Raw genomic sequence first — 12,237 nt, forward strand, 5'->3', positions numbered from 1 at the left:
GCAACGCGCATCGGGTCCCCCTACGCGCAGCAGGCGTTCGCGCGCCCTCTGGCGGCTCTTAAAGGAACCCGTGTATATATATATATATATATATATATATATATATATATATATATATATATATGGGGTTTCACGCAGCAGTGCCATTGTGTCGTAGTATATGTACGCGAGCCAGTCAGGAACCGGTTAAGATGAAAATACTGGCTGCTGTTGTGTTTTAGCTATCAGACTATCAACATGCACAACATGAATGCCATAATAAAAAAAAAAAAATAAATAAAAAAGAGAGAAATAATTCACCATGCCTGACCTCTCTACCTGTATGAACGTTAAAGAAATTAATTCTAAAACATCCTCAAAATATCTTTGTAGAGACTTTCAAAAAAGTCAGGTTTCAGTGAGTTTCCAGAGGGTCAGAAAAACCTGCTATGTATTTACAGTGGAAGGCCAGCAGGCTGCCAAGATTGTGGTGCAATAGACATAAGTGTATGACTGGGTTTACACTGTTGTGGTGCATTAATGCGCAATATTTCGCATAGCATAATATATTCATTTAAATAGGCTTCCTAATACACCAAAACTGGAACATGTTCTTATGTACTGTATATGCCTTCTGGTCAGAAATTAATGAATTTATATCCTTTGCTCTAGGGCTTCCCCAATATGCCACCCCTCCAAAAATGGTTTACTGGGAATTATTGATGATCTGCAGATCTCCAAAAATGTTAAAAAGAAAAAAAAGTATTACAAATCCTTTATTTTTATGCCAAGAAAACTATTCAATTGACATAAAAGGGAACTTCTTCCCTGTCAAATGATTTCTGGAAGAGTCTAGTAATGGTTTCTCAACCTTTTTTTAGTCAAAACACCCTTTAAAATTATCCAGTCTCGAGGCACCCCATTCTAAAAAAAAAAAAAAAAAAAACGATTAACAGTTTTTCATATTGCAGCAACATCCACACACATAGGATCCAAACATTAGACTAGGTGATATATCCTTCCAAAGCAAATATACCTTTGCACACTGGTACTGACTAGTATTCCTCTCCCTTAGTTTCTCTTCCTCACTCAGTTAATGTGACCCCAGTGCTGATGAAGAAGGGCAGGGGAGGGACAAAATGCTGTGCAGGAGCCCGGCGTCCTCCTCATCAACCAATGACATCAGCAGCTGAAAGGTAGTAATGGTGCACAATGAAAACCTTTGGCTTTGTGTAACTAAAAGGCAGGCTTGATCAACCCTCTGGCTTGTATACAATGTTTGGGCAATTTTTAAGTATTTTGCCAAGGCACTCCAGAAGAGAACTGAAGGCACCCTGGTTGAAAAAGGCAGGTCTAGTAAATGCCAGTCTTCAGCTATATAAACTGACTTTTGAACTTGGAAAGAAACCACAGACCTTTGATAAAGTATGGGACCAATGAGTAGAGAGCACACACATACACTTGCCTATTTAGATCCAGGATCCTGATTACTAAATGCTGTATAGCTGTCCTTCTGATGTGTCAATGACTTTGATGTGTCGAGCCCTGTATTTTAGGAAACTCATGGGTTTTTGTACTGTTCTCCCTCTCATTTTGTATAATGTGTTTTTAATGTAAACTCTATAAACATATTAGAGCTGCACAATTAATCGTTAAAAAATCGTGATCTCGATTCACCCCCTCTGACTACCTCTCCTGCTGAGTTTGCCGATTCTTTCATATGAACAAGTGCAGAGATTATCTACTCACTCAGCTGTCAAAAGAAAGCATCTGGCTAGTCTGCCAAATTTATAACTTGAAACATTGTAACTAAGTTTCCTTCTTAGATCAAAAGGGATAGAACTTCTGTGTAAATAAACAATCTAGCCAGTCTGCCAAGTTTTCCTGCAACGTGTAAATGCAGGAAATGTAACCACTTAAAGTCTAAATCTTTTTCTGACACTTCTTTCTTAAGTTAAAATCAAAATTTTTTGCTAGAAAATTACTTGGAACCCCCAAACACTATATATATTTTAGCAGAGACCCTAGGGAATAAAATGGCAATTGCTGCAATATTTTATGTCACACTGTATTTGCCCAGTGGTCTTTCAAATGCAATTTTTTGTGGAAAAAAATACACCTTAATGAATAAAAAAACAAACAAAAAACAAAAAAAAGAAACAGTAAAGTTAGCCCAATTGTTTTTTTTTTTGTTTTGATGTGAAAGATGATGTTACGCCGCGAGAATCATGATCTATCTTCTAAGCAAAAAAATTGTGATTCTCATTTTAGCCAGAATTATGCAGCTCTAAAACATATCTTAGAAAAAAAAAAAATTGGTAAGCTACAATATATGAAATTTTTTGGGGTATTTAATACTCTTTTACCATACCAAGAAGTTCAATGTAATTTCACTAAAATTCAATCCCAATTTTGACTATGATGAAGTCAAGCAAAGCCAACACTAACAGTGTCCACTATATACCCCATAAGGGTTGTATTGCCATTCCAGTTTAAATGCAACATGTTTGATTGAAGCGTGCCTTGAGTTGTTTTTGTTAAATAATAAACACAATAAAACACAAGAACATCAGAACTCAGAATTTTATATTATAAACTTCAGAATAGTAGTATGCATTATTTTTTTTTTCAAAAATTAGGTTTCCTTAATAAAATTCAAAATTCCTCCTTGTAAGAAAAAAAAATGCTTTCACACAAGCCCTCAGACATGCTTTATATTAAAATGGAAATAAATACACCACATTAGTTAAATGGAAAAATTGTAGTCTGTACAATAGAAGCCAAAGTGACAAAAATATACATTTTTACAAAGCGTTTTTCTAGAGTTTTATATTGGTGTCATCTTACACAAGGCATTCTTCTTGGAGCGAAGTAAAAAAAAAAAAAAAAAAAAAAAAAAAAAAAAAACCACACTGAATCTATTTAGCGATGCATAAATCAAATTAAATCAATTCACAACTCTTTTTTTCTAAATATTCCTTAGGCAATAGTACACAATACAAAAGGCATAAAGTGTTACTAAAAGGTTATCATTGTTCTCTCAAGTGCAATTTTTAGCAACGACACTGAAAAATATTGCAGTTAAAGTGAAGTTTTCTTTGATCATGAAACAATAACTTATTTTACGTGGTAAAACCCAGAGTGCCCTTGGCTGCAGAAGACAGGTGAGGCGGCGGCACTGAAATAAGATAGGCAAGTACCTGACATACTTTCTTTTTTTTTTTCTTTTTTTTTTTAGGAAATCTCATGGCTATATACCCTAGAGATATTAGAAGGGACTGAATGATTCAGATCCCTTTAAAATATATAAGCTTATCTTCTTTTTTCTTTGTCTAATTATAATACTGTTTACAAACAGTGCCCATCTGAAATTCCATAGTATTTTAAGCCTCTTCAAGAGCCCGAAAGAGTACAGTGTTTAAAGCCTACCCCCTGAACCATTTACGCTCACTTTCGTCGAACCCCCTATACTCGCTCAAACACTGTTATATGTAAAGGAGGAATGAGACATCATTAAACCAGTGTAAAGCTGGATACACACTTTTAGTTTTTTCCTTCAGCTAGCAGGCTGAAAAAAAAAAGGAACACAAGCAATGTGAATGCAGGAATCCCCCCCAAGGGCTCTCTACTGTCAGAATATACTGGATCAGTGCTGCAGCCGATTGGCTGTAAGCCATTGATTGAACAAGGTTTTCCAGTAATTCCGTTCAACAGACGTTGATCTAACAATCAAACAGAAGAAAAGGGGCCTCTAAGTGCAGAATTAAAACTTTTAATATCCCCAAAAAGGATTAAAAACACTTACAGGATATAAGAATGAAGGGAGCATTTCACATGTTTTTAAGGCAGGTGATCCGGCAGAAGGAAGGTCCCAGTGTGTTATTGATTTCCAGGGGTATCGATATGCAGCAGAAGATCCCAGGGTGACCAGCAGATGGAAGCCACAAGCTCGGGAAGCACTGGATGAGCAATCGCGCTGTCAGAGTCAGCATGGAACGTGAATCCTGGAACTTATTTTCCCTCCATGTCTAAAGGATACATTTTGTGCTTTCCTGCGCTTCTCTGTGTAGCCACCTATGTCCATAAAGCACAGTATATTGTAATCCTGGGATAATGTTGCACTATTCTCCTTCTCCACTCCAGCCCATAGATTAAAGGAAGCTATGCTTCTGCTAACCCGTAGTCATTGGCTTGAAGAAGGAACCAATCAGCAGTTATCAGCAGTGACCTACTTCTTGTGTGCGGTTCCTGTGTGGTTGTCGTCCCCTCCCGCTGACGTAATTTCTGAGATTCATGTTCCATTATGACTCTGAAAGCACGATTGCGCCACCGATGCTTCCATCTGCTGGTTACCCTGGGATCTTCTGTTGCTGCATATCAACACCCCTGGAAGCCTATAACACATTGGGACTTTCCTGATGCCAGATCACCTGCCTTAAAAACCATGTGAAATGCTCCCTTCATTCTTATATCCTGTAAGTGTTTTTAATCCTTTTTGAGGATATTAAAAGTTTTAATTCAGCACTTAGAGGCACCTTCTCTTCGGTTTGTCTTTTACTAGAAATTGCTCCCTTCTTTTGAGTGCTGCCCTTATGCCGCGTACACACGGTCGGATTTTCCAACGGGAAATGTTGGATATGAGCTTGTTGTCAGAAAGTCCGACCGTGTGTATGCTCCATCGAACATTTGCATTTGGACTTTCCGCCAACAAATGTTTGCTAACAGGTTCTCAAATTTTACGCCAACAAAACTTTGCTGTCGGAAAGTCTGATAGTGTGTACAAGTCCGTCGCACAAAAGTTCACGCATGTTCGGAATCAAGCAGAAGGAGCCAGGGCTGGCTACTGAACTTCCTTTTTCTCGGCTTGTCGTATGTCTTGTACGTCACCGCGTTCCCACGTTTGGAATTGTTGGCCAACATATGTGTGACCGTGTGTATACAAGACAAGTTTGAACCAACAGCCTTCGAACAAAAATCCACGTTTTTGTTGGCGGAAAGTCCGATCGTGTGTACAGGGCATAAGTGTTTGAAGACCTCATCATTTGACTACCTCTACTCAATATAGACATAATCTGCCTGGCCCTGTTATTCAGAGCGCCCTTACATACACACACTATCTGGTTGATCTAACAATCAGCTTCTGTTAAACAGGAAGGGTTAGACACAAATCAAAATTTGGCTGGTCCCTGCTGAACAAGACAAATTTCGATCCATGCATACACAGCTTAAAGCGATAGTAAACCCCGCTTGGTCATTTTTACCTACAGGTAAGCCTATAATAAGGCTTATCTGTAGGTAAGATAAATATCCTCTAAACATGCACCGTTTAGGAGATATTCACCCTGGATGCAGCCAGTTATGTCACCTGCGCATGCGCTCTGACGGTCTGGCATACCTTGCCAGACCTTCAGAGCTTTGTGCTGGAACCGAGAGCTCCTGGGCACATGCACGGGAGTGACATCATCGCGGCTCCGGCCAATCACATAGCAAACCCGGAAGACAGACCGGGGGAAGATGTCAGCCCTCTCAGCGGTGACAGCACAGTACTGATCGGACTTCGTTCCAAGGTGAATATTTCATAATGTGCTAGTATGCAATGTGCCTAAAATAACATTTCTGAAGCATTACCTGTGTAGCCTGCTTGTACCTACATTAGTCTTCAAATAAATCTTGCATCCCTGTGAAACCCCACTATGAGCCCTGAGGCAGGCTATGAAAAAGGCTTGAACTAGTTGAAATCCAACTATGTTCCCTTCTGGAGCTTTAAACCCTCCTCACCAGAGCCTCCACTGCACACCGATTTTCTGCCATCTGACAGAGGGTACAGTCTGGGCTTGGGATTGAAAGGGTATAATGCAAACACATTACACTAAAGACTAACACACTTGCAGGCATCAAAAGTTGCTTCCTATGTGGCATAGTTATTAGGCGTGGTTTATGCCAGGAGAGGTTGACTTTACAAGAATAAATCTAATACTGAAAGCTGATGTCTGGGTGGCACCCACGTAATTGTCTGGATGTCACAGTGACTAGACGGACCCACTGATAATACTCTACTGACCTTTATACTGACTGTTAAGCAGACCAAGGTGCTTTGTAGTACTGACAATAGCAAGCAGATGCAAGATCACAAAAGATGCCACACATTACTCATGTTTTATGCTAGTTGGTAAAATGACTACAACGTTTAAGACTATTTATGGGAACCTAAGACAAGAACCCCTAACATTACCTTATTAGCATATCTGATATTTACAGATCAGACACTGCATTTGCAAGGCAGGGAAAACAATGAAACAAAATTAACAAATAACACACAGACTCCGCGCTTAGGACTAGCGAAAAAAGAAAGAAAAAAGGACAAAGGTATGCAGCCTCCCCTATTAGACCCACGGGGGGGCTAAGGTGTATAAATAAAGAATGGCGCTCCCTTAAGGGGGGTGTGTAAACTATATGTGAGATACCAGTGCTGGCAAAACCACTATAATGGTATGCTTATAGTGATAGATAAATTGAACCAACCCCCTATAAGCATATACCTATGTAAACACTAATCATTCAGTGCAAAATCCCATAAAAAAAAAAAAAAAAAAAAAAAAAGTGAATAAATATAGAACCATCAATATAAATGAAGCATAACATCCGCATATATACTGAGGTAATAAACGGTGCTGAGCATATGTGCAAACGTGCCACAAAAAATATATATTGGTATAAAAATATATATATATATAAAGAGTCCAAAGTGCTCCAAAAAATTAATTATTAATTTTATAAAAGGAAATATTATCAGGAAAGTTCCAAACAGTCTGGTGACTCTTGTGCTCAGAGAAAGATCCGTGACTTCTGTGCTCCCCCTATGGCTCCTTATACCCCTGCAGGGGTGACAGGCAATATGGGATATCATAAGCAGTCTTCACAGATGGTGTCCTGTAGTCACTGTAGCAATGGCTCTCGTTTCCCTTGTATCCGCTACCCCAGGACTTCCGGATCAATCATCTGTGCACCACAGCCTCCACCACCACATCCAAGAAGGGGATCACCAGAGATCAGTCCTGAATGGTGCTGCATAGAGTGCATATGAAAAAATTTGATATGCGGGACCTGAAAGTACCAGATACCCCAATTGATCTAGAGCTGCTGCACAAATGATCTCTATGCGTTTCGCAAGGTAATTCTCACTTTCTCAGGAGAGGCGCAGGTAGGTATCTCCTCAGGAGATTTACAGCCTATATGGGGGGGTCTTCTGAATAGGGAGGGGCTGAACCCGACAGGATGGATGGATGAAGAGAAAAAATAAATAAATAAAATAAATTAAAAAAAATAAACTTTAAAAGGTGTCCGGAGCGAGGGCGAAAAAAGAACACCAGTGTTCTTTTTTCGTCCTCGCTCCGGACGCCTTTTAAAATTTATATTTATTTGTTTATTTATTTTTTTCTCTTCTCCATCGATCCTGTCGGGTTCAACCTCCACCGATTCAGAAGACCCCCCATATAGGCTGTAAATCTCCTGAGGAGATACCTACCTGCGCCTCTCCTGAGAAAGTGAGAATTACCTTGCGAAACGCATAGAGATCATTTGTGCAGCAGCTCTAGATCAATTGGGGTATCTGTATGGTACTTTCAGGTCCCGCATATCAAATTTTTTCATATGAACTCTATGCAGCACCATTCAGGACTGATCTCTGGTGATCCCCTTCTTGGATGTGGTGGTGGAGGCTGTGGTGCACAGATGATTGATCCGGAAGTCCTGGGGTAGCGGATACAAGGGAAACGAGAGCCATTGCTACAGTGACTACAGGACACCATCTGTGAAGACTGCTTATGATATCCCATATTGCCTGTCACCCCTGCAGGGGTATATGGAGCCGGTGAGTGGGGAGCCATAGAGGGAGCACAGAAGTCACGGATCTTTCTCTGAGCACAAGAGTCACCAGACTGTTTGGAACTTTCCTGATATTTCCTTTTATAAAATTAATAATTATTTTTTTGGAGCACTTTGGACTCTTTATATATATATTTTTATACCAATATATTTTTTGTGGCACGTTTGCACATATGCTCAGCACCGTTGATTACCTCAGTATACATACGGATGTTATGCTTCATTTATATTGATGGTTTTATATTTATTTACTGTTTTTTGATGGGATTTTGCACTGAATGATTAGTGTTTACATAGGTATATGCTTATAGGGGGTTGGTTCAATTTATCTATCACTATAAGCATAACATTATAGTGGTTTTGCCAGCACTGGTATTTCACATATAGTTTACACACCCCCCTTAACGGGAGCGCCATTCACCCCATTCTTTATTTATTTAATGAAACTAAAAATTGTAAATTTCTCTAATGACTGGACAAATCATACAAATCTAATTTGCATGCCCTTTCTAATATTACTATAACCAGATGCGCTCTGGCTCCTTATTAAGGTAAGATGCCTTCTAGACAGTGTATAACCACTTGACCTCCGGAAGATTTACCCCACTTTATGACCAGGTCATGAAGCATTGCGTTACCTTAACTCACAAATTGCGCTGTCATGCAATGTTGTACCCAAATAAAATGTATGTAATTCCCCCCCCCCCCCATAAATAGAGCTTTCTTTTGGTGGTATTTGATCACCAATGCAATTTTTTGTTTTGCTTTTTTGCGCTATAAACAAAAAAGACCAACGATTTTGAAAAAAAAAAATTAAAAAGTTTTTTTTTTTTTACCTTTTGCTATAAAACACATCCAAAAAAAAAAAATTAAAGCAGAGCTCCAAGCTCTTGCAGAAAAAATAAAAGTCAGCAGCTAAAAATACCATTGCTGACTTTTATTATTAGGACACTTACCTGTCCTGGAATTCAGCGATGTCTTCACCCGAGCTGTTTATTTATTTTTTAATCAGCTATCAGGTGCTGCCGCTGCCATCTCCGCTAATGGAAACAGACAGGGAAGCTCTGCGGCTTCACGGCTGGTTCCCTACAACACATGAACTTTGATGGCTGCGGGGGAAGGAGGGGGGACAAACTTCCGCCTGAGTTTTCTGTGGTGAACTCAGCCAGAAGTGGTAGCGGGTACCTGTTAAAATCAGGAACCTCCCCCTAAAAGGTTCCAAATGTGGCAGCGGAGGGGGGGGGGGGGGGGGGGAGAGATAAGCAAGGCAAGGCTCCGCTTTAAACAGAAAACAAAAAAAAAAACAAGTCTTCATAAATTTAGGCCAATATGTGTTCTACACATTTTTGGTAAAAAATAAATAAATATTGTAATAAATGATACATCAATTGGTTTGCGCAAAAGTTATAGCGTCTACAAACTATGGGATATATACTGGAATTTTTATTTTATTTTTATACTAGTAATGGCGGCTATCAGCGACTTATAGTTGGACTGCGATATTGCAGGGGGGGGGGGGTTCAATCGGACACTGACACTTTTGACACTGTGGGTGCACGAATACAGTGATCAGGGCTAAAAAATATATGCATGGTACTAATGACACTGGCTGGGAAGGGGTTAAACAGTTAAATGTTATATGTGTGCCTAACCAGTGTTTATGTGTGTACTTTGTGAGGTGCTTTTACTAAGGGATGTGATGGATTTAAAGCAGGGAAAGAAAATCCATCACACCCCCGCTATCAAAAACGGAGCTCTGTATTGTTTACAGAACTCCATGCAGCCTCTCTTCCCGATGATCGGTGGGTGCCGGTGGACATCCATCGGCTGGCATCTGCTGATCGGCTTCTGCAAAAGTGGTGCATATGCACACCGACTGGGCGGAAGGGCAGAATCACATCTATATACACATGCCTGTAGCAGTAAATCTGCTATAGGGTGGTCGTTACATGGATAGAAAAACTGTAGGACACATGGAATGTTGTATTTACACAAGCAGTCTGTGGAATATTAAAGAAAGTAGTGGACAGCCCCAAGTCTACAGCTACTTCATGGTAGTTTTTTTTGTTTTTTTTTTATTCTTATTGGCCATATTTTAAAAGCATGTATAAAAGAATACAGGAAAGGTAATTATTACTTTTTACCAACTAAATGGATTTGTCTGCCCTGCCTTGAAGCATTACATTCCTTAGAATAGCAAAAATACTGGAGCGAAAAGATTGCATTATTTTATACATTTTTTTTTTGCCCCAAAGAACAGGGGTGAAGCCCACAGGATCGTTAATTCTATTAAAACTGACCTGTACTACTTAATGAATAGCTTAAACAACCTTTTTGCCCACAAATAAAAACAGCTGGTCTAAAAATCGAATAAAAATTACATTATTAAAACATTATGGCACAAAAAAAAAAAAAAAAAAAAAAAACCAACACCACATGGCACCAAAAAATTATTGAAAACCCAGCTATCAGGAAAACATCCTGGCACTACATGGATACAAAATGAAAAAAATGTGAACCTGTCATGTAAATTAAGTGTAAAAATCTAAATAAATATTTTTCTAAGGAACAGGCACCAATAGGAGGAGCCTGCAAGTATCTTTTAAATCTCCGAAATCATTTTTGGTGCCCCTGTGGAGCCCCTCAGTCCTGTGCATTTAGACTCAATGGTTCAGAGTCAAGTTCAAACCCCCAATAGAGAGGTTTCACTACTACTTAATAACAATACAAAGTGGGAGCAGACAACTTTGGTTCTGGCATAAACGGCAAGAAGGTCGGGGGGGTTTGGGTTACTTCTTGGGTTCACCAAAACAGATTTAATGCATGTGAAAGGTACTTGTAGAAAAGGTGCCTGCACTATAGCATTGCTGACAGTTTGTACGCTTAATTCATGTGACAGGTCCCCTTGTCCTTGTCAATTCTGGGTTCCAAAAAAAGGGGACATTCCCTGCAAGTAGAAGAATGGAGATCCTCGAAGAACATTCTATACATTCAGAGTAGACACCAGAGAACAGTGAGAGCGGCTACAACGCCATTTAATATTGCCATGGTGTAACCCACGTGGAAAGAATGGCCTGTCAATTTCCTGTAAAGAAAAGAATAAACAGAATAATTATACAGCTCTACAATTAGTATATGCAATAACAAGTTACACATTATACAAGAAAAACAACAGACACCTGGGATAGTATAAAGTGGTGTTCCATTCAACTTATAGCCAGAAGTCATTTTCTAGAAAAATATTCCTGCATGTTTGTATGGCCATAGTAGACACATCAAAATGTGCAATATTAAAAGAGAATATTTAGTAATGATTTTATCCTAAGGTTCTTTACATTATACAACAATGTTCCCTAACAAAACCACATGAAGAAGAGAAATTTAGGTGGGAAAGCTAAAGCAAACCTGCTATGACAATGAGCTCAAACTAGGAGGTAGGTATCAAGAGGGGAACCCCCTCAACACTGCCCAAACACATAATAGCTTTGTGTAACCACTTGACCTTTGGAGGATTTTACCCCCTTCATGACCAGGCCATTTTTTGCCAATTGGCATTACACTTCTTTAATTGGTAATTGCTCGGTCATGCAACGCTGTTGCCAAACTAAATTTATATCATTTGTTTTCAAATAAAGCTTTCTTTTGGTGGTATTTGATCGCCACTTTGTTTGATTTTTGCAATATAAACAAAAAACAAAAGAAAAAAAAAAAAAAAAGAAGAAGGACTGAAGTTTTGAAAAAAACAACAATTTTTTTTTTTTTTAAATGTTCTGCTTTGCAGGTATGAGAAACAGAGATTGTTCTCTCTGTACAGAGCTCGGTGTTGATTGTCAGCACAGAGCTCTGGGCAGTGATTGGACATAGCTGATCAGCAGGCCCCAGGCCATGAATCATTGGTTGGGACTTGCTGACAGGCTCCTGCTGTGTACAATCACAGTGGGATGGGTATGACGCTCTGTTACAGCATCTGCCAGTGGGAAGTGGTAAAAGCTGAACTAATGTTGGAAACCTTAGATCTGAATCCCTGCTGTATAGCTACAAACTCCATTTCACATGGAAAGTACAAGCAGCGTTGTAGGGATGAAGGAACCCATTGTTTGCCCTCCCTTTCCCCTCCCCTTGTCCATTCGCAAATTTATATTCTGTTCACAGAGTACAAAGCATTCTGTGAATGAGCATAGGAAGATCTTGTTATTCATCTTCCCTTCCTATCCCTTTGTCCATACACAGAATACATTAAAAATTCTGTGAAAAGAATAAAAGACTTTTTTAATGGGAAAGGGGGCAGAAAAGAGCTACAGCTCTTTATTCTCGTAGTGCTGGAAGTATAGAGCTGCCTGTACTATCCGGCGTCAGTGAAACTATGGGGTTGAT

General features: G+C 39.3%; 1 protein-coding gene across 3 annotated transcripts in view; it reads right to left on the minus strand.

Annotated features, from left to right (window-relative positions):
• Positions 1 to 956: 956 nt before the first annotated feature.
• Positions 957 to 12,237, minus strand: part of ARL6IP6 (ARF like GTPase 6 interacting protein 6) — a 55,645-nt gene continuing 44,364 nt past the window's right edge. For 2 of the 3 annotated variants that reach the window (XM_073634143.1, XM_073634142.1), the window contains exon 5: positions 9,870 to 10,948. In XM_073634143.1, coding sequence (XP_073490244.1) covers positions 10,855 to 10,948 — 94 coding nt within the window. In that variant the 3' untranslated portion in view covers positions 9,870 to 10,854. Of the gene's footprint in view, positions 1,169 to 9,869; positions 10,949 to 12,237 lie in introns of those variants that run through there. The other variant, XM_073634144.1, reaches the window with a different exon arrangement.

The sequence above is a fragment of the Aquarana catesbeiana genome, linkage group LG06, assembly GCF_042186555.1.
Source record: "Aquarana catesbeiana isolate 2022-GZ linkage group LG06, ASM4218655v1, whole genome shotgun sequence".
NCBI lineage: Eukaryota > Metazoa > Chordata > Amphibia > Anura > Ranidae > Aquarana > Aquarana catesbeiana.